We start from the raw sequence: 26,274 nt of genomic DNA on the forward strand, positions 1-26,274 counted from the left end.
ATTTTCACTATGATTCAACTCACAATCACTATCACGGTCTTCTTCAATAATCTGTTTTTCATTTTGGATACTAATTTAACTGAAAATACTATCACAATCATCTAATTCGTGTAATATTTCGTCATCGTCAGTAAAACTTGTACTTGGACCAGCCATATTTGTAAACACGGCGCAAGTGCAGACGTCAGTTGTATTGGTCTTCTATTTTCACTTCCAATGCCTCCTATATCGTGAATAAAGATCGACGTAGCATTCATGTTACCAAAATAGAAGTCCAAAGTACTGAATAACTCAAATACCGAACAGCATTAGGTTAGAAATGGCCAAACAAGCAGTGACATTATCCGGTCGACCTATTGTCGACATGCGAGCGTTCAGCGAAACTGCCGCGGTCGACCTATAGTCGACGACCGATCGCAAAGGGTTAACCCTTAACGTAAGAGAGAATTTTTGGAATTGTGAAATATCTTCCAGAAAAAAAGGATCCAAGGGTCACCTTAAAATTTTGATATTGAGGGGTCTAATGTGGTGTCTTTCAGAGTCCCTCTTTCATCAATAAGTTCTACGTATGAGAGCTATCTGGAAAGTAAGATTACAAACAACTTAGTTCTTAGTGGGAGTTTTTGTAGCTCTGTAGCTGGAAACCATCCTGAGCAAATAAGAAGTCTCAATGATCAGTAGCTCATGAATGGCATTGTGGCAAAGGTTCAAAGTTATCAATTTAATACTCTACAATGTAATAGTAACAACAAAAACAACAACAACAACAAAATGTATATGTATATAAATACACAGCTCTGATAACTCCATTTTTGTAAAAAGACAAATAATTTAGGTCTAATAACAGTGTTTAAATGAAAAGTAATTGTCAGACTACACTGTCTCTCAGATCAGCACTTCTAGCAGTTACCCGCTCCTTTGCACACAATTTAGTAGGTTCTGGACGTGTATGACCACTACTGGTTTGAGTGCATTTTATTTCTGATGCCAATGTTGAGTTTGCTTTGTTGCCACGATCAAGAGCATACATTAAAAGTTTATATGTAGGGCTATTCTAATTTACTTTGTTAGATAGTAACATTATCTTTCAGATTAGTACTTAATATTTGTTTACAATGCACAGCTAAAAGTACGGTAACAATGACACTATGCATTTGTTTCCTTTTTAACTAAAAAAAAATTATTAATATTTTAGAAAACATTTAGAGCTGGAATTAGTACATTAGTTCAAAAGCACAGTCCAGCAAATTTTCATCTAGTATAGTTCTTGGCAACTGCTTCAATGAGAGTCTTCGGTGTGAAATTCTGACCGTCTTATGTTTTGGGATATTTTGTAAAAAAGATAAGTACTTACCTAATTGCTAAAATCTAAAACGATGTTAAAAATATTTTCACTCGCTATAAATGTAAACAAATTTAAAATAATAAACAATGTTTAAACATAACAGTTGATAACATTAAAAATGCTCTTTTACTTAATTTTTCAGAACTTTAGAGGGATTATGTTGTTACTTTAAAGACCAGTGGGACGTAGCCCAGAGAGATTTTAGAAATAAGAATATGCATATATTCATCCCAGGGACTTTAAGAATATCCATGTCAAATTTCAGCACAGTCATTTGAATAGTTTATGGTTGAATAAAAAAAATCAAGTTCATTTTACAGACACATTATAATTCAACTAACGTTTAATAAATAATTAAAATTTCTTAATGACGGTAATTACTATTCATATTTACAAATTGAATGATAGAATATTTAAATTTTGTTATAGGCTGAGGTGTCTTGCGAAAAACAACAAAATTTAAAAATACGTAAAGTACACGTACATGTAATTTATTATAAAGTGGTCTAAAATTCAAGCTTTAAGTTCAACCATAGATAGTTTATTTTAAACACAAATATAAATCTTAACTTGGCGCCTTCAAATAGTTATTGGCTGTATAACAAACGTAACTGTCTCTTATTTGCAGTTTTCAATATGCAGGCTCTTTGAAAACTGTTATGTTCTAAATTTAATTGGTGGACCACCCTGAACACTTTGGGTTATGAAAATAGATAGTAGCCGATTCTCAGACCTACTGAATATGCATATAAAATTTGGTACAAATCGGTAAAGCCCTTTCGGAGGAGTAAGGTAACTAACATTGTAACATGAGAATTTTATATATATATATATATATATATATATATATATATAAAATAAAGAACATAATGTGAGAAGATGTTTATGTGCTTTTGGTTTTGGTAGGAAAAATATTCATGATGAAGACATAAGTAGGTGGCTGTCTGTTTTGACAGATGGTGTGATAAAGAAACAACAAGAAAATCATCTCTCTAATTGCATTTAAAAATTGATAATTTCCATGAAATTTGTCGAAACATTTCATAAACCATTGTTCATAAAATCGCAACTGACCAACTGAAATATAAAAGAATCATATCTGAAACATGGAAAAAGGCCTCAGGACTGACATTAAAAAATGTTTATCCCTCCTTACGCTAAAGGATGGACTAGGCTCTTAGACCTTAGTGAAGAGGATATATGATTGATAATCGGAATCGTAACAAGGCCCTCTTTAGAAACATTTAATGAACAGTGGATTAAGCTAAATTGATGAATGAGAACTTTATATTGAAGAAGAATTAGTGGAACATATATTGTTGGAATCTTATGCTATCTTTAAGACAAGGAAAAAGGTGTTTAGGGGCTTACAAAGGGGTGTAAAGGGTTATTTTACAAATATTGTGTGGATGAGTTACAGCCAAAATTAAAAAGGCACTAATTACTTTTTCCATTCCATTTTTCAGCCCTTTTCTTATCTCCACACTTGTTACTCTGTGCACTTGTGCAGACTATGCACACCTAGACATGTCACCCTTTCTTCAGTTAAAAAATTATCAGGTTACATTTTTACTTTCTATTTTGTGTACTTCAGTAAGTTTCTAGGGCACCCATCGCATACATAATTAGTGATATTTTAGTTTTCCTGAGCAATGAATATAGAACCCTACAGTTAGCCCTAAACAGATTTTTTTACCTCCCTTACTTCTAAAAGGTTTCTACAAAAGCCTATTAGATTTGTAGGTTCGGTTTCCCTGATTTCCTTTGGACTCAGGAAATAGGAGCCCAAGGCATAAGTAGCTGATAAGGATGTTAATAATATCAATTGACAATTAAATAAACTTTTTAAATACAAAATATACAATGCTTATTGTACAAAATAATTTCACAAGATGTATAGCTTATTACTGACGAACAGGTAATGGTTCATCATATATCCCCATAACCCTGTGGTTGTCTGGATCTAGTGGACTTTTGAGTGTTAAAGTGGCATCGTAACGTTTTCCCATCACTTCAAGCTGATATTTGCCACTTTGAAGGAACTCTTTTGTCACTGGTGTATCAGCTGATTCTTGAACATAGCTGTAAACAAAACATATCTCTTAATCAAAGAATTCTTGTTTTGTCATAAATTTAATTATTTTATGAATTTAAATTTTACTATGAAACCCTGTTTTATATTATACGCACAATTTGATTGCTGAGCTCAGTATATATTGGACATTATATTACATGAGAGCTATTTCATTAAGCGAACCAACCAGAGCAATTAATTGATAAATCTGCACTGTGATGACTTCTTATTTGAATGAGTGATATTTAGCTAAGTTATAAAGTGTCAAGCAAAAGTTACATTTTATTTTAAAACAAATTTGGTAATAAATTAGATTTTAAAAACTTGAAATTATTTAAATTTTCTCAAACTTTAAAACTTTGAGTGATACTTTTAATTTATAAAATAAACTCCCAGCTAATTTTAAAAAGCCTTCAATTGTTTTCTTACTGGGCAAACTTAATATTAAATCATAAAAACTCTGGTTTAAAAAATTGATAAATAAAACACAATTGTTTTTCTGGGAAAATTTAATTCAGTCACAAAAACACTTAACGGTGATTTAAAGTGAATTACAAAAAAATTTAAATTTAAAACAATCTAAAAAATTAATTTAAATAAAAAAAGTAACATAGTAAGAAATGTTAATCAGTGTATTAATTAAATTATATAGGTTTGTTAAATTGGCTGTACTTTGTGAAATTCAGCTGCATTGTGAAGGGTGCCTATGCTCTGTGACTGGCTTTTCATATCTTTTAAATGTAATAAAATAAGGTATTGAAGCTAAGTACTAAGTTTTTATCCAGGAAAAGTAAATGTGTTGGGTTAATGTGTCTTCTGGAAGTTATTTATTTTTAAATTAAAATTGCTTGCTGCATTAACTATTTGTTACTCATAGCTGACTTTTCCAAAAATATCTTTAAACCCATTTAAATCCCCGGGGGTGGAAGGAGTCCTCCCGGCCCTTCTCCAACAAGGGTTGGAAATTATTAAATACTCTGATTATTCTGTTTAGAAGCAGCTACACCCTTGGATGTATTCTAAAGAACAGGAGGACGGCACTGGAAAAAAGTAAGGAAAAAAGACAGGGATCCGACTCAACCCAACTTGTACAGACCTATAATCCTGACCTTTCAGGGTAAAAACTATGACAAAAATAATTAATAGACATATTAGGGACGAAACCTTACAGGTACACCCACTCAGCCTATATCAACATGCTTATGTAGAAAGTAAGTCAACTACCACCGCCCTACACAGACTGATAAAAACAGTGGAGGACACCTTTAAGGAAAAGGAGGCCCTAGTCAGCGTCTATATGGATATTGAAGGTGCTTTCGACCAAGTAGCATATCAATCCATCGAGGTAGCTCTGGAACACTGCCAAGTTCCTCCAGATGCTGTCAAGTGGATAGTAGTCCTCCTAAAAGGCAGAAAAGATTGGAGATGATTCGGTCACCATCACTGCCCGGAAAAGCTGTCCCCAGGGAGGGGTTCTGTCTGTGGACGATGGTGGTGGATGACCCTCTAACCAGCAAAAAAAGGGGATAAAGTCGAAAATGCTATGCTGAGGACCTGGTGCTTATGGTCAAAAGGAAAAACAAAGGGAAGCTGGAATGCCTCACTCAAGGAGGTATAAATTTTATAAGCAACTAACGTATTATGGGGAAGGTCTATGAATTTACCTATCTAAAACAAATATAACAACCTTTATCAGGAATGAAAGTTCCAGCAAGCACAACCTATCCTGGAAGGTATCAAGATAAAAAACTCTGAAGAAGTCAAGTATCTGGGAGTAATCTTGGATAAGAGGTTGACACATAATGACTTGAAACACAATACTATTGAGAACACAATATCTAAAGCGACAAAGGCCCTTAAGAGCCTGCAAAAGACTTTGGATTGGAATGGGGACTTAAATCCAAAATAATTTATTGCATGTACAAGTATGAAACCATTAAAAAACCAATGGTCACATATGCTGCATTAGTGTGGTGGCCGAAAGTAGAACAAAAAAACAACTGCCAAGAGGCTACAGAGCCTTCAAAGGTTAGCTTGCGTAAGCATCACAGGAGCAATGAGCTCCTGTCCAACCCTGGCACTTGAAGTGGTTCTGGGATACACTCCTCTGGGGCAGGAAGTGATGAAGACAACTGCACTAAGCGCATTGAAGCTTCTGGGTACAAAGGTGTTAAAGGCTACCTCCTCAGAAGGTCATATGAACATAACCCAGGAATTTGCTGAGGCTGAAATGATAACCAATGTATGAGAAGGAATGGTTACTCCTTTAATAAACCATACACAGTGTCTACTGTAGAGAGGGAAAAATGGAGTAAAAAAGAGGCCTACCCTACCAAAGGAGTTCAGAAGTTTTATATAGATGGTTCACGCCTTGACTCTAGGGCAGGATTCGGAATATACGGACCTGGAGGCACCATAGCTGTGCCCCTGGGAAAACACGCCACGGTCTTCCAAGCGGAAGTCATGGCATTAGAATCAGAAGACTCATACAAATAAGGCCAAAAGAAGCAAAATATTTAATACTCTTTGACAACCAGGCTCAACCTGCTCGTTTGATTCTAAAGCAGTCTGGGAGTGCAAGAATGCTCTAGTAGAACTGGTAAAGAAGAACAGAGTAACACTCGGTTTAGTGCCGCGCCATGAGGGCATTCACAATAATGAAAAAGCAAGATACCTTTGCCAAAAAAGGAACAGAGTCCCTAATGGTAGGGCCAGAGCCGGGCTGCGGAGTAGCTTTCTCCTCCAGCAAAGCTCTCGTTAAAGATTAGGAAAAGAAGATTAGATTCGTTAGCTGGAGTAGGACCTCAGGATTAAGACAGTCAGACATGTTTATCTCTCCTTGTGCTAAAGGATGGGCATATCTCTTAGATCATAATAAGGAGGATATAAGAAAGATTGTAGGGATGCTGAAAAACATAGCCCACTTAGAAGACATCTTATAAGTGTGGGTCTCAGCCAGACTGATGAATGCAGACTCTGTGGAGAAGCAGAAGAATCAGCGGAACACATATGGCTAAGTTGTCCTGCTATAACTACAACTAGGAGAAAATTCCTAGGGGCATATCTCCTGAGCCCCAAGAACATTAGAGAACAGGAGCCCTCAAATCTGATCGGCTTTTTAAAGGTCTCCTCTAGAAGCTTTGAGATTAAGTTTTGACAAATAACGAATTTAAACCTTACAGAATCCAACTTACTTCATGAACTTTATGAGGACGACTTTAATCACAGAGTTCAATTTTGCGAGTACAAGAAGCTGATGAGGAATATTTATAACATTAGAGTAGCATTAAATACCATAGTTTTCATAGATGAAGCTTCATTTATTGTAAATGGCAATGTGAACTGACACAACTGTTGGTGTTGTCTGATGTTAAGCCTTACTGGATTAAAGAGATATATATGCAATATCTAGAAAAATTAAACATTTGGCTGTTTAAAAGTAGGAGGTCAATGTTTTGGATCCTTCTTTATTGAGGGTAACCATATTTCTGCAATGTACCTGAAAATGTTCCAAAAGCAAGGAACTATTTAATACTGGCTTGAGATAGTAACTTCTAAGCTTCTACTGAGTTTGGTTTTTCTAGGTTGGCCGTTAATGTGAAGTATCCATACTTTTTATTCACCTTGTATAGTTATAAATATTAAATATTAAAATTATATATTTTAATATATATTAAAATTACAAATCACGTTATCCATTTCACATTTTTAGTATCAATACAAACAATTAAAGACATAAGATCGAATCCGTAATAAATCAATAAGTGGCGCATCCCAAATGTAAGTGTTGATATTTTAGAAAACCAATACGTCTTTAAATACTGAGGTAAAACCTTTGATTTTTCAAAATTAAATTGTAAAAACTCTAGCTTAAATGCACAATGACATGCATTACACAAAACAAACCTACAGTAAATTAAGGTAATATTCATTGTAAATAACTTTTGAAAGGAAAATTTGAATAAAAACACTATTTGACGTGTTCTGTTGAAAAATAAGCATAGTCAGAAATTAAAAGCAATATTTACCCTTGTCCAATGCTCTTTCCAATTGCATAACCGTATTCTCCTCTTCTTAGATAACCAACCAGTTTGTCATTTCTAAAAATTGGCTCCGAACCCCACAAAGGAACTTGCCTGGAATGAAAACATTAATAATCAGTTTACAAGGTTGAGAACAGGTGTGCATTTAACAAATTCCCTATCAATGGCCCCGTAAAGGTGCAGAATGATAGCCTTTATTCTTGCTGGGAGGTACTTTTTGCTACATGTGATGTCAGGAACACTTTCAACTCTGTGAAATGATTTTTTTCACTCTTGGGTAAGAAGCATAGGAAAAGCCATTATTGTATGAGAATGAGAATGAGAATATCTTTATTTACAATCTTTGAGATTATAAACAGTGTCATTAAATACATTAACATCAGGAAAAGGTTTTTTGAAGATACTCTTCCAGCGTGTAGAATGGCCGGTCCAGAAGCCATTGATGTAGTGTTATCTTGAGTTCCTTTCCTCTTTTGGACAGCAGGTGAGGTGGTAGGAGATTGTGGAGCTTCATTCCCATATATGATGGTTTTCGCTCATAAAGCCTCAGACGATGTACAGGAAGGTTGTAGAGGTGTACATTTCTGGTGTTGTAGTGGTGTACATCATTGGTCCTTAGAAGATTCTCCCCCATCAGCGTACATTATTACTTCTTGAATGTAAAGCGAAATGACAGTGAGAATCCTCAGAGACTTGAATGCCTCTCTACAGCTCTCCAGAGGTTGTAGTCCCGCCAGTGTTCTAATACATTTCTTTTGTATGATAAGTATCCGTTGAAGATTTGAAGCAGTAGTTCCACCCCAGGCAGCAAGACCATAGCGCAGGTGAGACTCAAAAAGGGAATAGTAAGTTATTTTTGCTGTTTCAAGGCTACTGAGAGAAAGAATTTGCTTGATGACAAAGTGACCAGTGTTGAGTTTTTTACTAAGATTGTCGACGTGATTAATCCAATTTAGTTCGGTATCTACTGTTACTCCAAGGAATTTTAAATGATCTTCAATACTGACATCTGGAATGGTTGGGACTTCTGATGCTCTCCTTCCAAAAGCGATCTGATTAGTCTTTGATGGATTTACTACAAGGTCATTTCCATAGCAATATTGGATGGCCATGTTGAGAGCTGTATAAGATGAGACCGCAAGGCCATCTGCTGAACGTTGGGTCAGAAATAAGGTAGTGTCGTCCGCATACATTAGAGGTGTGCAGTAGTTTCCTAGGTGTTGGAGTAGATCATTGGTAAAGAGAATGAAAATCACTGGTCCTAATACGGAACCTTGTGGCACACCTCTCAACACTGGAAGGACTTTTGATCTGACTGCCTTTGTGATACCATTTGATGAGTGGTAGAGCTCTACTAGTTGGGTACGACCCTTTAAGTAGCTCTCAAACCAATTATTTGCTGTCCCTTTGATTCCAAGCAATTCCAATTTCTTCAGAATGATGTTGTGGCAGAGGCAATCAAACGCCTTACTTAAATCAAGAAACAAAGCTGTGGTCAATTTTCCCTCTTCAATGCTGTCTGTCACTGATTCAATTAGTTTGATCAATGCCGTTGTAGTTGATTTCCCTTGTGTAAATCCATGTTGGTTTTCATTTAAGAGATTGTGCTGAGCGCAATGGTCCAGGAGTCTTTGAAGAACAATTCTTTCACATAATTTTGAAAATGTTGAAATCAGTGAAATTGGTCTGTAGTTGTTTGCATCATGTTTGCACCCACTTTTAAATTTAGGGAACACTTTCGAAATTTTTAATTTTGAGGGGAATTGACCTTCTTTAAAAGATTTGTTGAATATGGCAACCAATGGAGGGGCTAGTTCGTCAGCACAAAATTTTAATACTTTGAAAGAAATTTCATCAATACCGGCTGAATTTTTGAATTTGAGGTTTTTTCAAATACGAGAAAATTCAAGTACAAGAAATCCTTGTACTTAGTACTACAAGGATTTTCATGTTTACTTTTGGAGTGAAAGAATATTCAGAATGGGAAAAGTTAGTGGTAGAGGTTGCCTCCTGTCAAGATCACTTCTGCAGGTATAACGGGCTCTATATCTCATTCATGTCACATAGGAAGAAGGGAACACTAGTCCTTTGTTTGAAGTTTATTTTTGACAATGGAAGGATTGTGAAGGAAACAGGATTTTTCCGGACATTTGCCATCATTCAGTGAAACAAAAAATCAGTAACACTACGTTTTGAGATCTGCAATCTGATCTCTTCTTCAGGTAAATAACTAACCTAATACATAATTACAAACTAGGATAAAATATACAAACATCTGACATGGCTGACTGACTACAGTCACAGTGAAGTGTACTCCTAGGAAAAGTGTTTTTTATGTGACCTCACTTTACAGCAGGCTGTTCATATTGCAATAGATAACTTTTATATGGGACAAGGGAATTGCTACCCTTAAATCAATCACGTTTATTTTAACCAACCAACCTTTTTTACTACAGCAACCAGACATAGCTAGCTAAATAACCAATTGTTTTTAAACTTTTAACTTATAGACAACAGCTGCCATTTAAACAAAGCCAGTGTAAAAAACTGATTTTCAATATGGCAGGAGAAACCAGTTCCCTATTCAATATAGATGACTTGGTTTTTGAAAAATTTAAAGGGTATCCCTACTGGCCAGCAGTGATAAAAGAAATTATAAAAATTTAAAAAATATCCTAAGTACCATGTCACATTTTTTGGAGATAATACTACTACTAATGCTAAACAGTGATTTATTCATTATTCACAATACAGATCAATTCATGGGATACCTAAACTTGATAATTTTAAAAATAGAAAATTTAATGAAGCCTTAAGAGAGGCAGAAGATTTTTCAAATATTCCATCCCTTAACAAATCTCTAAATAATTGTAACTCGCCTGTAAGTACAGAAAAAATTTTTGCTGACCAATTTAGTGAAACTGATCAAAATCTTGAGCAGTTGGCCGAGAAGATTCAAAATATAGAAGAAAATTATCTAGAAAGGTCCCTAACCCTTGCAGCGGAGGCCTCTTAACTGAAAATATTCAACTAAAATTAGAATTACAAATCTAAAACAAGATTTTTCCTATTTAATGCTTCAGTCAAGCCACACTTTCCACAACAGAGGGAGCCTGCCAAACGCTGACTAAAAACAGAACTCAGCCTCCACTTACACATATAACTTAACCAGGAAGCAACACTCACCTGATTATTTTTTAGACAATCCTCAGGGCATCAAGACCAGACAAAATAATTTTCAAGACCAGTACTGTCATAAATTCAGCATTAAAAATGAAAGGCGGAGTAAACAATCTTTAACTATCTTACATCAAAATATGGATAGAATGTCAAATAAAATAGACAGATTCAATGTTCTATTAGACAATCTCAAACCACACCTGGTAATACTTACAGAACATGGCTGTAAGAAAGAAATACTTACAAACATCAGGCTCATGGGATACTCTTTGAATAGTTACTACTGCAGAGAAGCACATCTTAAAGGAGGTGTAGCCATTTACGCTCAAGATTGTCTATTAGAAAAGGTGGAAATAATTAACTTAGACGAGCATTCATCTGAGATGATGTGAGAAGTGGCCGGAGTCAAGATTATTCGTGGCTGATCAACTATCATTGTCCTAGGTGTCTATAGACCACACGGAAACCTAGAAACAGGGATGGATGGATGTGATCTCGGATGTGCTTGAAGTGACTTCAGCGGTAAACCATCCCACAATTCTCTTGGGAGACTTTAATATAGACTGCCTTGCGAAAAGAAATGACTACCTTCTGATGAATAACCTTCTTAAGTCACATAACATACATAGAATAGAATTACCACCCACTAGAATAACTCCTACTTCACAGTCATCGATTGATGCAGTATGTACAAACATTGATGACAATAACATCAATGTGGAAGTGCTAATCACTGGTATTTCCGACCATACAGGCCAGTTTTGCTTGATAATAACAGGATCAAGTTCAAGTCTTCCCCAAACTGCTATAAGGAAAAGAAATATGAGCCATAGAAATCTCCTTAACACGTTGAGTGCTGCATGCCAAATCGTAAAACAGTGGTACGGGCCTAAAATTTTTTTTTACATAACATTCTTATATTAACATACATGGACCTCAGAAATGTTGATAGGTCAGCTGAGAAGATTCTATGGTGCTGATAATGACGTCACATTCGGGCGTCAGGTAAACCCGTCACCAGGCCCAAAGATGAGACACACATAATTTTAATAGTTCTAAGTTAAACAAAATGAAGTACACAGATTTTCTTATTGAAGTTAATTTCTTTAACACTTTTAAAAGTTATTTTTCAGGTTCTGGGAACAAAATTAGTCAATTACAAAAAACGTCGGGTATACCTGTCATCAAGCCACTGAACTTAGTTTATAAGCCATACACAAAAAAATAAGACGAAGAACAAACATTTTTAAGTGAGCACTGTAGGATATTTATTGTTAATGTTTATTTACACCACACATGTGTTGTTTTAGAGCTATTTACATCCCCACCTACCCCCATAAAAAGGTCCAAATTTTATTCTTTGTGGTACTTGTCAAAGCACCGCACTACACACAATGCTGGCTCTTCAGGACACTGCGAACAGAAATACATGCTTTCTTTTCTTTTCCCTTCTCTGCTGCACACTCTGCATCCTGCACCTTCTTCCTCTGGATTTTCCACCAGGAGTTTCAGAAATTTTCAAAATGGCACGTTCAGTCAGTCCGCTGTCTTTTTGCTGGGACATTAGGTATGTCGTCTTTTGGTGGAAGAAGTTGCTCAATGATACTCAACCTAAAGTCCGTATAAGGGAATTTTCACTTCAGGATTTGCAAAGCAATAAAGGCGATAGGCATTGGTGACAAACATCTGCAATACGTGGACAAAAACCTTTTTTATACCAGCGCAGGGACTTGTGATCACACGGGTAGTAAGATAAAAGTTGGTCATTGCGATCAACACCCTTCATTTTGGCATTATAGTGTATTATCGGAATGGGTTTTTTTTCATTTGTCCACGCCTGTTTACTTGCCTCACCCATGTCGTTTTCAAACTCTGTTGATATATAATTGACAACTCTATTATCTTTCCACTTGCCTACCATAACCCCCTTTGCATAACGTTCTGCTTTTTCTCCCTTCTTGAGTGTAATAGTTTTCAAGTCTGGTGGTGCTTTTTTTCTGTCTTTTCTGAGAGTTCCAGTGCAATAAGTATCTTTTTTGCAGAAGTTCCCAAGCAAGTGTAGGACTGTTATAATAATTATCCATATATAATGAATGCCCCTTGTTCAATTTTCCAGTCCTCAAATATTTTACTACTTTTGAGGTATGACCTTTCCCTGACAGGATTCCCTCACTCCCACTGTAAACTGTAAAAATTAGTAACAAGGCCATCAGGTTCAGTCCAAAGCATAAATTTTTTATCCCATACTGATGCTTTTTTGTTTTTTATGTACTGCCTGAAGGCTGCCCCTCCACAATATCATTCCTTCATCTAGAGGGAGATCTTTGCCAGGAGAGTAAACCTGCAACATTTTATTATTAAATGAGTCAATAAGCAGGTTTACTTTAGACAGCTTGTCAGTGGTTTCCAGAGTATTATTATTGAAATGCAAACACCTCAAAATCAAAAGAAATCTGTCTTGACTCATTGACTTCCTGAAGACCTTGAAATCAAAAAATAAATTAGTCTTCCAGTAATCTTTAATTCTGTTCAGTCTGACAGTACCCATGTGCAACAATATTCCAATAAAAGTTTTTAAATTCATTTACTGTCAGGTCTTTCCAATCATTTATGCGTGACTGAGGTTCCAAATTGGGGCCAAAAAATAGTTCCCTGGCATAGAAGTTGGTAAATTTTATTATATTTTCAATTAGTATAATGTCAAACAAAACCAAAAGCGAATCAAACTGGCCTATTATGTGTTGGTTTTGGCCAAAGAAGTTTGTTTTCCCCTGTAAAAAGGGATATTACGAAGATCAGATATAGTAGGTCGGTGTGGGTATTCTTCCGCGTTGTCTTCGCTGCTTGAAAGTTCATTTTCACTGTCTTCTGAATTGTTACTAGAAGTTTCCGCCATATTCATGAACAAAGTACACAAAATAATAAACAAACTTATCACTAAACACAGCACAATACAATGTAAACAATAAAGTATTGGTAATACACTGATATCAGAATGGAGGCCTAGACTGGCGCGCACAAAGAACAAAGGAGTAATATCTGAGGGCCTGACAGTGAAAACAACCTCCTCATTCAAGAGCCAGAGGTCAGACTGAGCCAGTAACTGTGGAGGGGACAAGCGTCGGTTAAACCCGCCGCCAGGCTGCGGCAGTAGACAAGCGTGACGGGTATACCCGACGCGCCGCACCGAATGTGTTAAAATGAAAGAGTTACTAACAAGACGACTGGGCAAAATTGTGCAACACAGTGAATGCAGATGAAGCCTACAATATCTTCCTTTTTTAATCCTTCAGCGAGCACTTGACCAAGCCTGCGCTTTTTCCAAGCTTAAAAAGAGGAAAGACAAAAACAGAGTCTTTTATAACCCTTCAGTTATTTTGAAAAAAGCAAAATTTCCTGACTGCCCAAAGCCTACATCTTACAACTTGTAGGAAGACCATAGACAAAGGTCTTTACTTCTGAAAAAAGAATACACCCTTCATATTAGACAAACAAGGCAACAGAATAACTCTGCAAGAAGCATGGAATCAAACAGTAAACAAAAAGAAATTTGGAATGTAATAAACTCTGAAAGAAAGTCAAATGAAGAGAGTGAACAACTAAATAGAGTAAACATTCAAGAGTGTGAATCAACAAATCCAAAAACAATTGCAGATCATTTAAATACTTTCTTTACTACTATTGTAGCAGACAAAACACTTAACAAAAATAACCCACAAAAAAGATCAAAACTTTTTCTTCCAGAAGCCCAAGATACTCCAATCCTTGTCTTAGAAACCACCTGCAGCAAGGGGATGTCTGAAATTATTCAATCGTTGCAACCAAAGACATCAACAGGATATGATGACATATCTGCCAGACTGGTCAAGCTATGTGCAGAAGAGCTCAGAGACCCCTTGTTTGACATTACTAACAAGTCATTTGCCTCAGGAGTCTTCCCATTGGCACTAAAGGTAGCTAAGGTTCATCCTAAATACAAAAAAGGCCCTACAACTGAACCAGCAAATTATCGACCTATATCCTTACTAAAAACAAACATTCATATACTTTATTTTTAAATCCTGCATCATTATTGGGTAATATTTATTTAATGGTTTAAAATTTTACGTTGTCGCATGTTTAGTCTAAGAAAGGGCCATGCGGCCCTAACTTTGCCTGTATAAATAAAGAGTTTTTTATTTCATCATCATTATAGACAATATAATGTTCTAATATAGGCCTGTCAGTCTAAAAATTACCTTTGATTGTATTAGTTACACAGGAGACAAATCATTCGTTCAGACGAGGCGTGCTGTGATCTGGAGGTTTAGTTCAGTTAGTTTTGAGAGCAAATGCGAGGGCTGCACCATGAAAACCATGTGTACATGTTCGGTACCCTGTCATGATGTTTTCAAGCTTTCAGTAAAGATAACTTCCACTGTCAGTAGCGTTGCACTTGAAAAATGGACTATAGTTACAAAATTCTAGTGAGGTGACCTGAGCAAAGGCATCAACTCACCACTTGTTATCTTGTCATCGGAGGAAGTGAGAGAGCTATATGTTCACTTTACGGCAGCCTGGGCACACCACATAAAGCATCCCAGTGCTCACCTTTGTTTTGCTTCAATTTATTGAATTGGATGGTTTATCTCTTGTGTAGCTAATACAATCAAGAAATTACTCAGTTGATTGCACCTAACTAGCTATAATACTTATTATTATTATGTTTTACCAAAGATAAACTTACTCTTGGATGGTGAAAAATGCATGACGTTTCGTGATACCTCTTTTCATTACTTCTTCAAGTGCATCTTTTCCTAGATAATCTCCCTCTGATCTCATAGTTTGTGTTAATCCTGCTTCCAATGGGTTATCATTGATTTTTATATCAGCATTCCAAAGTCTGATTCCTGTAAAGTTCAAAGATACATACAAATAATGACATATTTCTTACAGAAGCAGCAAAATGCTTATTTATAATGTGTGTTGTTACTTTGCCACATGATAAAATGCCATATTATTGTTCAGTTTGTTTACCAATTTTTTTACTCAGCGATATTCAGTTTGCCATGAATACCATTATGAAACTTAAATAGAAGTATAAAATTAAATGTTGAGTGCAAAATTATAAGAAATTTAACAAATTTGTAAAACATTTTTTTCTAGGTATGAAACGTTTTCTCATGGGTGGACAGATGGGTAGACAACACAATTTTAAGAAGGCCATATCAGGTCCTTAATAAAAATGACCCGACTTAAATGCCGTTGTAGTGTATAACAAATTAAACTGGTTTTGACTTTGATATAGAAAGCTGATTAAGATATAATTAGTTAACAAATTATTTCAAATGTTTCCTAACAACTCAAGAGTATTTAGGGAGGCTGTCCACAATACTGTGCAACTATGGTTTAGTTAAATAGTTGTTAAAAATTTAGCTAGGAAAAATATCTTAACTCAGTGTCCATAAATGTAGAGTGTACATAAATGTAGACTCTGGATCTAATGGAATGGTTAGAAAAAAAGTTATCTACACAAGGTAGTGTTCTAATATTTTGATACTAATAATTGTTTTTAAAATAAAAATCTGTATTTGATAAGGACTATAGATAGAGGTACCTTTCTCCGAACTGAGAGAGTAGAGAGCTCTGTAGCCGGCTTGCCTTAGCCCAAATTTGAGCCCCTCCTCCCAGATGGCATTGTACACAGGGATACATGACTGCCAGGGAATGTGTAGCTCCCAGCCCAATTCTCCCACAAAACTGGTACGCAGTGCTCGTACAGTGTGCCCAGCCACCTTGATTATACGAGCCGTCCGATATGGGAACACTTCATTACTTAAGTCTGCATCTATTATATTCTGCAATAGTTCTCGACTGAAAATAAGTAATTTGATATTATTATGTTATCAAAAATTATTTTTTAAATTTCTAAATCTTTTGATAATGAAAAAAAGATTAGAACAATTTTTACATAGTATCCAAAATTTTGTAATAAAAGAATACTCAAAATAAGTCATTTGTATATAGACAATAGTGTGAGGTCTCTTTAGGTAAAAAATAGATAGACATTGGACTTGAACGCGTCGGCTATGGTTAGAATTATGAATTCAGGAAGCCGTACTACTACCCGCATAGTTGGCAAAATGGCTATTTAGGAGATCAAAATATAATGGTGCTTAGAAGCAAGCGCTTCATTACTTTAATGATGAATATTTACTTGAACACATGTAATATTTCAATACTTTTGAATTCAAATAAAACCAAAAGTAGGTTGGTTGTATTGTATTGAAATGGTACACACAAAAGGTTACAAAATAAGTAATGTTAACTTAACACAAATGGGTTGATTTTTATATCATTTGGTTGGAAGTAAAATTGAAAAGTCTGTAGAAGTTAATTTATCAAACTTTCGATTCAAATTTTTGTACAGTTGTTTAGGTAGATGTTTTATCATTTTTGTTGGTTTTTATAAATTATTTGTACTTAATTGTAAACCTTTTTATTGGAACTGTCAGCAAATAGTTTTGTCATTTTGATTGCCAGTTAATTTCAAAAAGGTTCCATACTTCCAGCTATAATTTACATGAGATTTGTATCTTTGATTCATTATTGTAATCTACTTGAATATTATACATCAGAATAAAGGTACGTAATTAATTTAATATTCCTTTTGGAAGTTCCTCGCATATATGTTAGTTAAAAATACAAGAATGTGTATAAACAGTTCTTATAAATTAGTATAATTGTATAATAAATAGCAATAGTTATAAAAAAATACACAGTGTAGGGAAATGATCTTAGATATCTGGAGTTTCTCCTTTTAGATAAGATCTTGAAGAGGACATTCTTGAGTCTGGCCATGTTTTCTGTTTGACCAAGGGGCAAGAGAGTGTTGGTTTATTGCACCCTCATCAAATTTGGGACAAGGGGACATTGACAGGTGCAATATGAATGAGAAAACCTTCTGTATCCAGTTCTAATACAATATACTGTCTTATTTGTCTCCTAGATGTAGTTCCAATATTAGCTGAATTATGGAGTGGATCAATCAGCAATGAAATCTCCATCCTCCTGAATGTGCTACCCTTAAACATGGTTATGATGTTGAAATATGACAAGAAAGGGGAAAAGTTTACCAATTATTGTTTTAGTTCTCTGTCTTGTTGTTTTTCTGGTGAAATCCCTACTGTACCTATTTGGGGCAAATCACAGACAACCTAAGATCAAAAAGAATAATTTCAGTGAAGTTTTTTTTTTTGCAAAATGTAGTACGTTGGAAAACTCACAATACACCATTTAAATTACGATTTTCAGTAAAATCAGTACGGTTCCTTAACTGAATCTTGGGATATTTACAGCTACACATCAATGTCTCTTTATATACAAGCTGAAAGCTTACATTTTTTAATGATTTTGGTTTTATATAAAACCTGCTCGTCCATTTAATATATAAACGGTTTGTTTATGCTATAAATTTTAATATTCAATTATGTTTTCATACAAGTTGTGTTAGTTTTATCATGAAATTTAGTTAACATATCTATATTTTAACTATAAAAATAGTACATACTATACATTTGTTACTTATACTTAAACTATTATGAATAAAAATGTTGTAGTTGCAATAAAACCTATTGTACATGTATTTTTGCATAGATTTGAATAGGATCTAATACATATAAAATAATAAATCTACCAATAACAGGTAATTTAATGGTAAATTACCTCTTTGGGCCTTGGACTGCCAATAAACCTATGTCCTCAGAGAGGTTGGTCAACGCCACTTTGAACCCTTTTTGTTGGATTGCTGTGTTCAGATGTGCCCATGACTGGGAGGCAGATGCTCCTGCAGCCACGATATAAAATCCTCGACCCTTGTAACAAAGATACAGTAAGTTTCCAAACACGGAAGTGATCTTAGTTAAGAATTTCTAAGATCAACACATCATGTTTACTACCAGTATTTTACTGATTTATAAATCAGTTTCCTTAGTTCAAGAATTAAAATATTTTTCCGTTCATATGTATTAAGTTGTAATAGAACTGAATTCTCTGTTTTCTTGTGAACAAGTTTAAGGAAGAAGATGAGGAGGAATAACATATTCAAGTTATTTGTGTTTCGTTCACAGATAAAAAGAAAAACTTCAGGCTTTCAATTAATAGTCTGTTTTATCTATTAATAAATCATTACCTAAATTAACATCACATTTTATATTCCTTTCCAGTTGTTTTATTTTAAAATAGGTTTGCATTGTATCTATTAGTATGCCATTAAGCTGTTAATAGTTCAAGATTCTTTAACTGACTGGGTAGTTTATAATGTTATTATTTAATTATATTATTTAATTTGCTTACATCGTCTTACTATTAAGTTAGGTCAGTTTAGATTTATTATAATATTTTACTTGGCAATAATATGCAATATTTTTATAATGTCAATACTGTATAGTTCTTATGTACACCAATAAAAACAAAAATTATTAATATTAAGATTTCGTTTAGAATCGTATGCAGAAACTCTGTTTACATAATACATAAATTGGTACAAGATTTATATTATATTAGGATGTGAATATAATTTATTAGGATAAGAGCAAACGATATGAAGATCAGCAAAAGGTACTGAAATATTTTCCACCCAAAACGTACAATATCTTGAGACATGCTGTTTACATTTGAACTTTATCTGGAAGAGCAAGATAATATTCGCTGCCACATGTCACAAATGATGAGATCATAGTAATGTAATAACTTTATAAAACAAATGACAAACTTGTGACAAAACATTAGATTGTTTTATAATATTTATAAATTATAATATTATAGAGTAAGTAATCCAATATAGTACTTGAATTTTATGTTAATTTATTTGTTTTGTATTAAGTACCTTAAATATAGGATCAGAGAGAGTGCCACAACCTGTACCAATAGGGATGACCAAACAGTCACCCTCTATTCCTCCTTGTTTGTTGAGGATGCAGGAATACACAATATTTCCCAGAGGTCCATTAGTGTCTGCTGTGAACAGCCAGTCTGCAGCCTCCTGAGCATCTGGTCCCGTCAGGTAGAGTTTACTGAAGTATGACATATCAAAAACTACAACGTGCTCCCTGCAGGATAAACATTCTGCTCCTATCACGTGGTGGTGCTTAGAAAATTTGAATGTGAGATCGCCCTTCAAAAGGTCAACGTATCGCCTATCTTTGTTCTTAGGTGTTCCATAGGCTCCATACCAATCGTATGGGGGTACTGGAGCATGTCCTTGTGGAGTAAACCAGCCAGGCCGTTCATACGCTTGCATCTCTTCATAAAATGCGCCTGCTACCAAAAGTTCCTGAAACATTTATATTGACGATATTAAAACGAAATTAAATGTTTCCTGTGATTCTAAATATTTAACTACTCTAAATATCAGTACAGGTATTACATTTCAAAAATCAATCTTTCAATTGATATTAGAACTGGATTTAATTGTATGTATAAATTGTTTCTGTAGGACTGTATATGGTTCTATCATTGAAATATTTTTGAAAAATAATGTTGGCTTGCCACAATTAATATTTTTGTTAATACACTTCATTTCAAAAGAAGGATTCAAATGGCACGAATACTGTCATCTATATGGCTTGTCCTTGGGCGTCGATCATGATTTTTGTTTTTTTACCCATTCCTGTCCATCCTTAAATTCTTTGCCCAAATAACACACAATTATAGCACAGTGTATTGTCCTCAAAGTGTGCCTGTAAACGAGTTAAAATTTCAGACAGTTTAATTCATTCATTGGTTAAAAAGCATCATGACAATTCGTTGTGCAACAGATGGATGGACTTCTTGCTTGGTCATGGCTGTACTGACGGCAATGCTGAGCTTGAACACTGACCAGAAAGGTTTCTCCACTACTCTTAAACCAAAATCTACTCCACACAACATTATCTAATTAGGATCTGCATTCTAAGAAAAAAGGTAAAACTATTGTTTATATTTGATTTACACGTCTTGTAAGTAAAATATTAAGAAACTCACTGTGTTTAAGAGAGGGAATAAATGACAACAATTTTGATGTCACAGTTTCCTCTAGGTTACTGATATAGGAGTGTTGATATCATCTATTGGATTAGCATCTCTGCTAAACACTGAGAAAAGGCACACAGACATTCAATCCTCACATTAGGATGATAGAGGATTAGTTGCATTGCCTTTTTAACAGATGTTACAGAAGTGAACATACATGTGTATCTTTAGCACATCATTGTATACCAGCTACCAGCAAAATCTGACCACTGATCAGTCATAAAGTTCAATCTTTATACTCATTGCCAACTGACTTAAGCAACACTTGTCACTCACTGTCCAGGCAAACGCTCATTACTGACATGTATGTCAAAGATAAAGTGTGAGTTATGATATTATACAACTAAGGTATGTTGAAACTAAAGTATAGATATAAGACAAGGACCATACCAATCCTGATGGATACATAGTTGGAAGTTAAAAATATTGTAATAAACTAGTTAAAATGTAGATAAAAGTAAGCAGACTTAACTGAATGATTTGGTAACTACAAAATTGGTCCTGACAAAAAATTATTGCAGCGTAACGGTGAAACGTAAATAAAAAATGTTAATTAAAACATTTTATTACAAATTATTGATGTTTTATTCATTTTTCACATTTAAAATTTGTATTACACAAAACATTTTGTATATAATAGTAATATTTTATTACATGAAACCAGGCACTGTGAATGACTTACATGAGTACATATACAGGCACATAAAATCAGTTAGATACATTAAATCAGAAAAATAACCAGACCTGAAAACTTTATAAAAAAAGGTAGCTGTAAAATATTATTCAAATAATCATTAATAAACTGAACATTGTATAATATAATGTTGTAAAATTTATTTGAGTCACAGCAAATTTATCTATACACGTTTTGTATATCAAACTATTGATAAACGTTGTCAGACTCTTCTTAACTAAAACAAGATTTAATCATAACATCAACAAATATTCAACATAATAGTTGACTTTAAATAACAAATCAAGGCCAAATCTTAACGTCAACTCTTTGTATAAAAAACTAATAGAGCCCTAATAACAGGATTTATATTAAAATGTAGCTTGTTCCTTTCTACGTCTCTATATACAAAACTGTTTACTAACTTCCATAATATATCAATAACAACAAGAGAAATAACAGGTTTTTGCCACTTTTCAACCAAACTGCCACTTTGCACATTCATAACTTGGAAACTTGATGATTCAATAATGATTAAATCTTTATACAAGATAATGTGACAGAGATTATAATTGAGTACTCTGTAACGTTTGATTTTAAATCAGTATGAGTACATTTTGCACTCGGTTACTGAAAGTAAGATCTGACCTCACTTTCGTAGTTGCTGCATGAGGGTGAAATAATTAGCGTTTTGAACTAAATTGAATTATATGTGAAGTGTTGTGTATTTCGTAAATTAAAATAGTTATAAAGGTTGAATTTATGTATTAGATTATAATTAATTTCAAAGTTCCAACATACATGTTATTTTTATTAAAAAATAAACTAATAGGGGATTGATTTCTGGAATTAAATGCTCTTGGAGGGACTGGACCCGTTCGTCTCTCCCCCCGCCGGTGCCCTCCTGGTTGCCTATATAGAAATGATGGTTCATGAAAAATTGTCTATTGGTCAGTATGGTCTTCATTTATCATGCTGATAGATAATTAATACACTGACAGAAGCGAAGTTTCTCCATTGTCTTCACTATTACATATATTCCCCCCCCCCCCCCCACCCCCCCCCCCCCCCACCCCCCCCCCCCCCCACCCCCCCCCCCCCCCACCCCCCCCCCCCCCCACCCCCCCCCCCCCCCACCCCAGACAAAGGGAAATTTTTCGTTATTAATCTACTTCAATGATAGTCTTTGCTAATGCTCACATGCCTTAAAAGTATAATGCTATAAAACTCGAAATTGCCCATGTAGATTTCTAAGAGTATACATGTATATATTCACCGTCTATAGGTCAATTTGTTCTCGATATATCTGAACAGACAATCAGAGACACAGGGAATATTTTTCGTTATCAATCTACTTCAATGATAGTCTTTGCTAATGCTCAGCCACATCACACAGAAGGACAAGCACCATCATCAAACTTGAAATCGCTTATGTAGATTTCTATAAGTATACATGTATACAGGGTGAGTCAGAAATACGGTAAAATATTTTAAGACGTGATTGTAGAGCTAAAAATAAGAAAAAAATGTTACATAAAAATGATTCTGAAATGTTTTGTTCTTACTTTTTAACTCAAATAAGGTGGATTTACTATAAGTAAAATCACCTGAAAAATCAAATAAAACCACTCTAGAGGTTGTAGTGTGAACAGTTTTTGAGAATAAGTATGAAATTTGCCAAAAATCTAATAACAAAAATATTGTTTTAAATGTTTGATGTCCAATAACACTGTTAAATGACCAATGAACAAATTGTTTTTCCTAATACAGATTGTAGAGAATTTAATTCTGAAAACAACCATAATAAGCAAAGTTAACTAAATGTGTAAAAAAGTGGTGAAATTGACTCCTCACGTATTACACTACACAGCAAAGCTATTTTATAATAAGGAATGAGTATCTGATTGGTAACAGCTGGTGGTAATTTATCATTTAAACAACAGCTGTTTAAAACATTTTTAAATAATAAATAATCAGCTGGGCATTTATTATTAGGTGACATATGTCACCTCATTGTTGAACAAAACAACAAACTGTAAACATACTGTGTGTTTGTGTTAAGTATTTTAACCAGTTATATTCATCCATTTTATTAGTGATTTTGTGTTGTGGCAGGTAATATTCATGTGTATTCTAACTCTGAATTAGCAGACATGCATTTAATGTATGGTTTGGGACGCTGCAATAGTACTGCAGCAAGACGTCTGTATTAAGAGAACTTTCCTAACCGCAGGTGTCCAAGCGGAAGATTTTTTCCCACTATTCATCAACGGCTATCTGCAACGGGTTCTTTGAAGCCTTCGGAGCATAGTAATGCAGGCTTCGCCCGATCATGTAGGACTATTGAATTAGAAGAGTTGGTTCTTAATGAAATTTCTGATAATCCTGAAAAGAGTACTAGAGAATTGTCACTACAGTTCAATGTCAGCCAATCTAGTATTCGGAGAATACTTCACGAGTACCAGTTACACCCATACCACTTCCAGCATGTCCAAACTCTTTTGCTAAAAGACTACACTCCCCGTGTTGCTTTTTGTCGATGGCTTCTGGAAAAATGTGCTGATCCAAACTTTTTAAATACAATTTTGTTTACCGATGAGGCTCACTTTACAAGAACAGCTATCATTAACCACACTTGGGCAGACAGAAATCCTCATGCTATCAAACCTAATCGCCCACAACATCAGTTTTCAGTAAATGCTTGGGCTGGAATCTAAGCAGATCATTTAGTCGTATTCGTGCTTCCTCCCAGGCTTAATCGCGTGGTGTACTTGAAGTTTTTAACGAGCTACTTAACCTGCTTGATGATGTACCTCTGCATTTGCTCCAAAACATGTGGTTTTTGTTATTAGATTTTTGGCAAATTTTATACTGTTTCTCAAAAACTGTTCACACTTCAACCTCTAGAGTGGTTTTATTTGATTTTTCAGGTGATTTTACTCATAAATCCACCTTATTTGAGTTAAAAAGTAAGAACAAAAACATTTCAGAATCACTTAATTTCAGCAGGTGAACTGAAAACAAAGCAAAATCTTTCGCCAACCATTACTCACTAATGGAGCGTTTCCGGACCTACCTGTATATAACTTTTTTTTCTTATTTTTAGCTCTACAATCATGTCTTAAAATATTTTACCATATTTCTGACTCACCCTGTATACTCATGTCTATAGGTCAACTCATTCTCAATATATCTGCAGAGAGACAGAGAAAAATGTTTTTGAAAATTGGTTGTTGGTTTTTTGGCGGTGGCGGTAGTGATGGTGGTTTGCTGCTACTCCTCGTCTTGCTTATGCACCTTGTCATTGCTGCAGCCAGTTGCAGCCTTAATCTGCTTCCTAAGAAAGGTATGATACTGGCCTCCGAAGGATTAGCTGGTATCATCGTGTACTGTCTTCCCTATCCGTCTCAAAATGGCAGATCGCCACTTGACAGAGCAGGGAGTGGCAAGTCTAGTTTCCAAGACTAGCATCGGCAGCAGCTTCGGGGCGGAATTCTGGGTCTGGATCGATCATCAGCTGCAGGGTCTTTAATTTCAACTTCATCACCGACTGCAACAGTTCTGCATGGACAGGAATGGCAGGAGCAGGGGGGTTACAAGAAGAACAGTATTTGTGGTATGCCCACATACATCCAACAAACAAAACGGCAGCTATCATACCACCAATGGCATCTTCTTGCCAAGTAAGATTATAAAAATAAACCTCAATATATAGCTCAATATGAGAACCTTTTCTTATTTCAGCAGATGATGCATCGTTAGTCACACTTGATGTTGGAAACGCATTTAATTCATTCAGATGGGTTCACAAGGGCGATTTGCAAAATTACTAGTAGTTCTTGCCTATATATCGAGGATGTTTCACAGCTTAATTACGGATAGGTGGCTAATGAAGAATACGATAACTGACGAGAACGGTTAGATTGATTGCAACAAGTGCAGATAAAAGCTAAATTCTGGGCCACGATTTATGAAAGTTGCATACAATATATTTTTCATGTGGAAATATTTGAAGGAAGCTTTCTTATGCCAGTTTTATATTCACATTGTTTGCTACAAGGACTCTTGATGGAGCAAAGTGGCTCCTTTATCGAGACATGAGACTGCTACCTACCCTGGGTGGGTGAACACGATCTGTTTCAATAAGTGATTGAGAAGATCAGAATCGTTCCTCTAAACAGACCATGTAGATATGAAAACAAGATCACTGTGAAGCATGGCACCAAGCACATGTATAGAAAACAGATTTTTGTTTTGGCAATTTAAATAAATCAAATACAAGAATCACCGTATTTTTAAACTGTTTGATAAAACATGGATGGACCTCTGGTAAGCGTGGTGATTGAGTATGTCTATTTCCCACTTCATACCCTTTATGGATGTGAGATCTGGAAGGATGCCAAGATACTATAATGCTAAGGTACAAGACTCCAGTATCGCAGCTGCAGAGGTGCTATCCAAATAGCTACAGCCTATTACCGGAGATACTCGGATCGGTTCTACTCATGATTGTAGTGTCTATTATTATTGATGTGTTCTCTTTTGTGCAAGTTCAGAAAATCGGAGTGGCTTCACGGAGACTCAGAGCATGACGACACGAATTGTTTTCTCTAAAGGTATGAAATTTTTTTTAAAGTAGAAGAAAGGTAAAACGGCATAACTTAATAATTCCAGTCCAATAGAATATCTTAGGTTCTCTGAGGATTTATGAACAGCCTCACGAAGTAATGCAGATAAAAATATTTCGAGAGGTAATGATGCCCGTGCCTCGATGCTAGGGCGCGGTGAGTCCCGCTCACAATCCAGCGCTCTAATAAATATGTACACGTCGATAAAACGTCCTTTTATGGCATAGGAGCTTATAATAACTCGAGTCATCTTTGGAAAATAAAAGAACGTTTCAAAGTAA

General features: G+C 35.0%; 1 protein-coding gene across 1 annotated transcript; it reads right to left on the reverse strand.

Moving 5' to 3' along the window:
• Window positions 1–3,170: 3,170 nt before the first annotated feature.
• Window positions 3,171–19,955, reverse strand: LOC124360641 (sarcosine dehydrogenase, mitochondrial-like). The gene is made up of 6 exons (XM_046814450.1): window positions 19,509–19,955; window positions 18,347–18,495; window positions 16,239–16,495; window positions 15,369–15,531; window positions 7,448–7,555; window positions 3,171–3,427 (listed from the first exon to the last, which is right to left on the reverse strand). Exons 1-6 carry the CDS (start codon window positions 19,920–19,922, stop codon window positions 3,250–3,252), a joined length of 1,269 nt encoding a protein of 422 aa, XP_046670406.1. The 5' UTR covers window positions 19,923–19,955; the 3' UTR covers window positions 3,171–3,249.
• Between the last annotated feature and the right edge of the window lie 6,319 nt (window positions 19,956–26,274).

The sequence above is a fragment of the Homalodisca vitripennis genome, chromosome 4 (genome assembly GCF_021130785.1).
Source record: "Homalodisca vitripennis isolate AUS2020 chromosome 4, UT_GWSS_2.1, whole genome shotgun sequence".
Lineage (NCBI taxonomy): Eukaryota > Metazoa > Arthropoda > Insecta > Hemiptera > Cicadellidae > Homalodisca > Homalodisca vitripennis.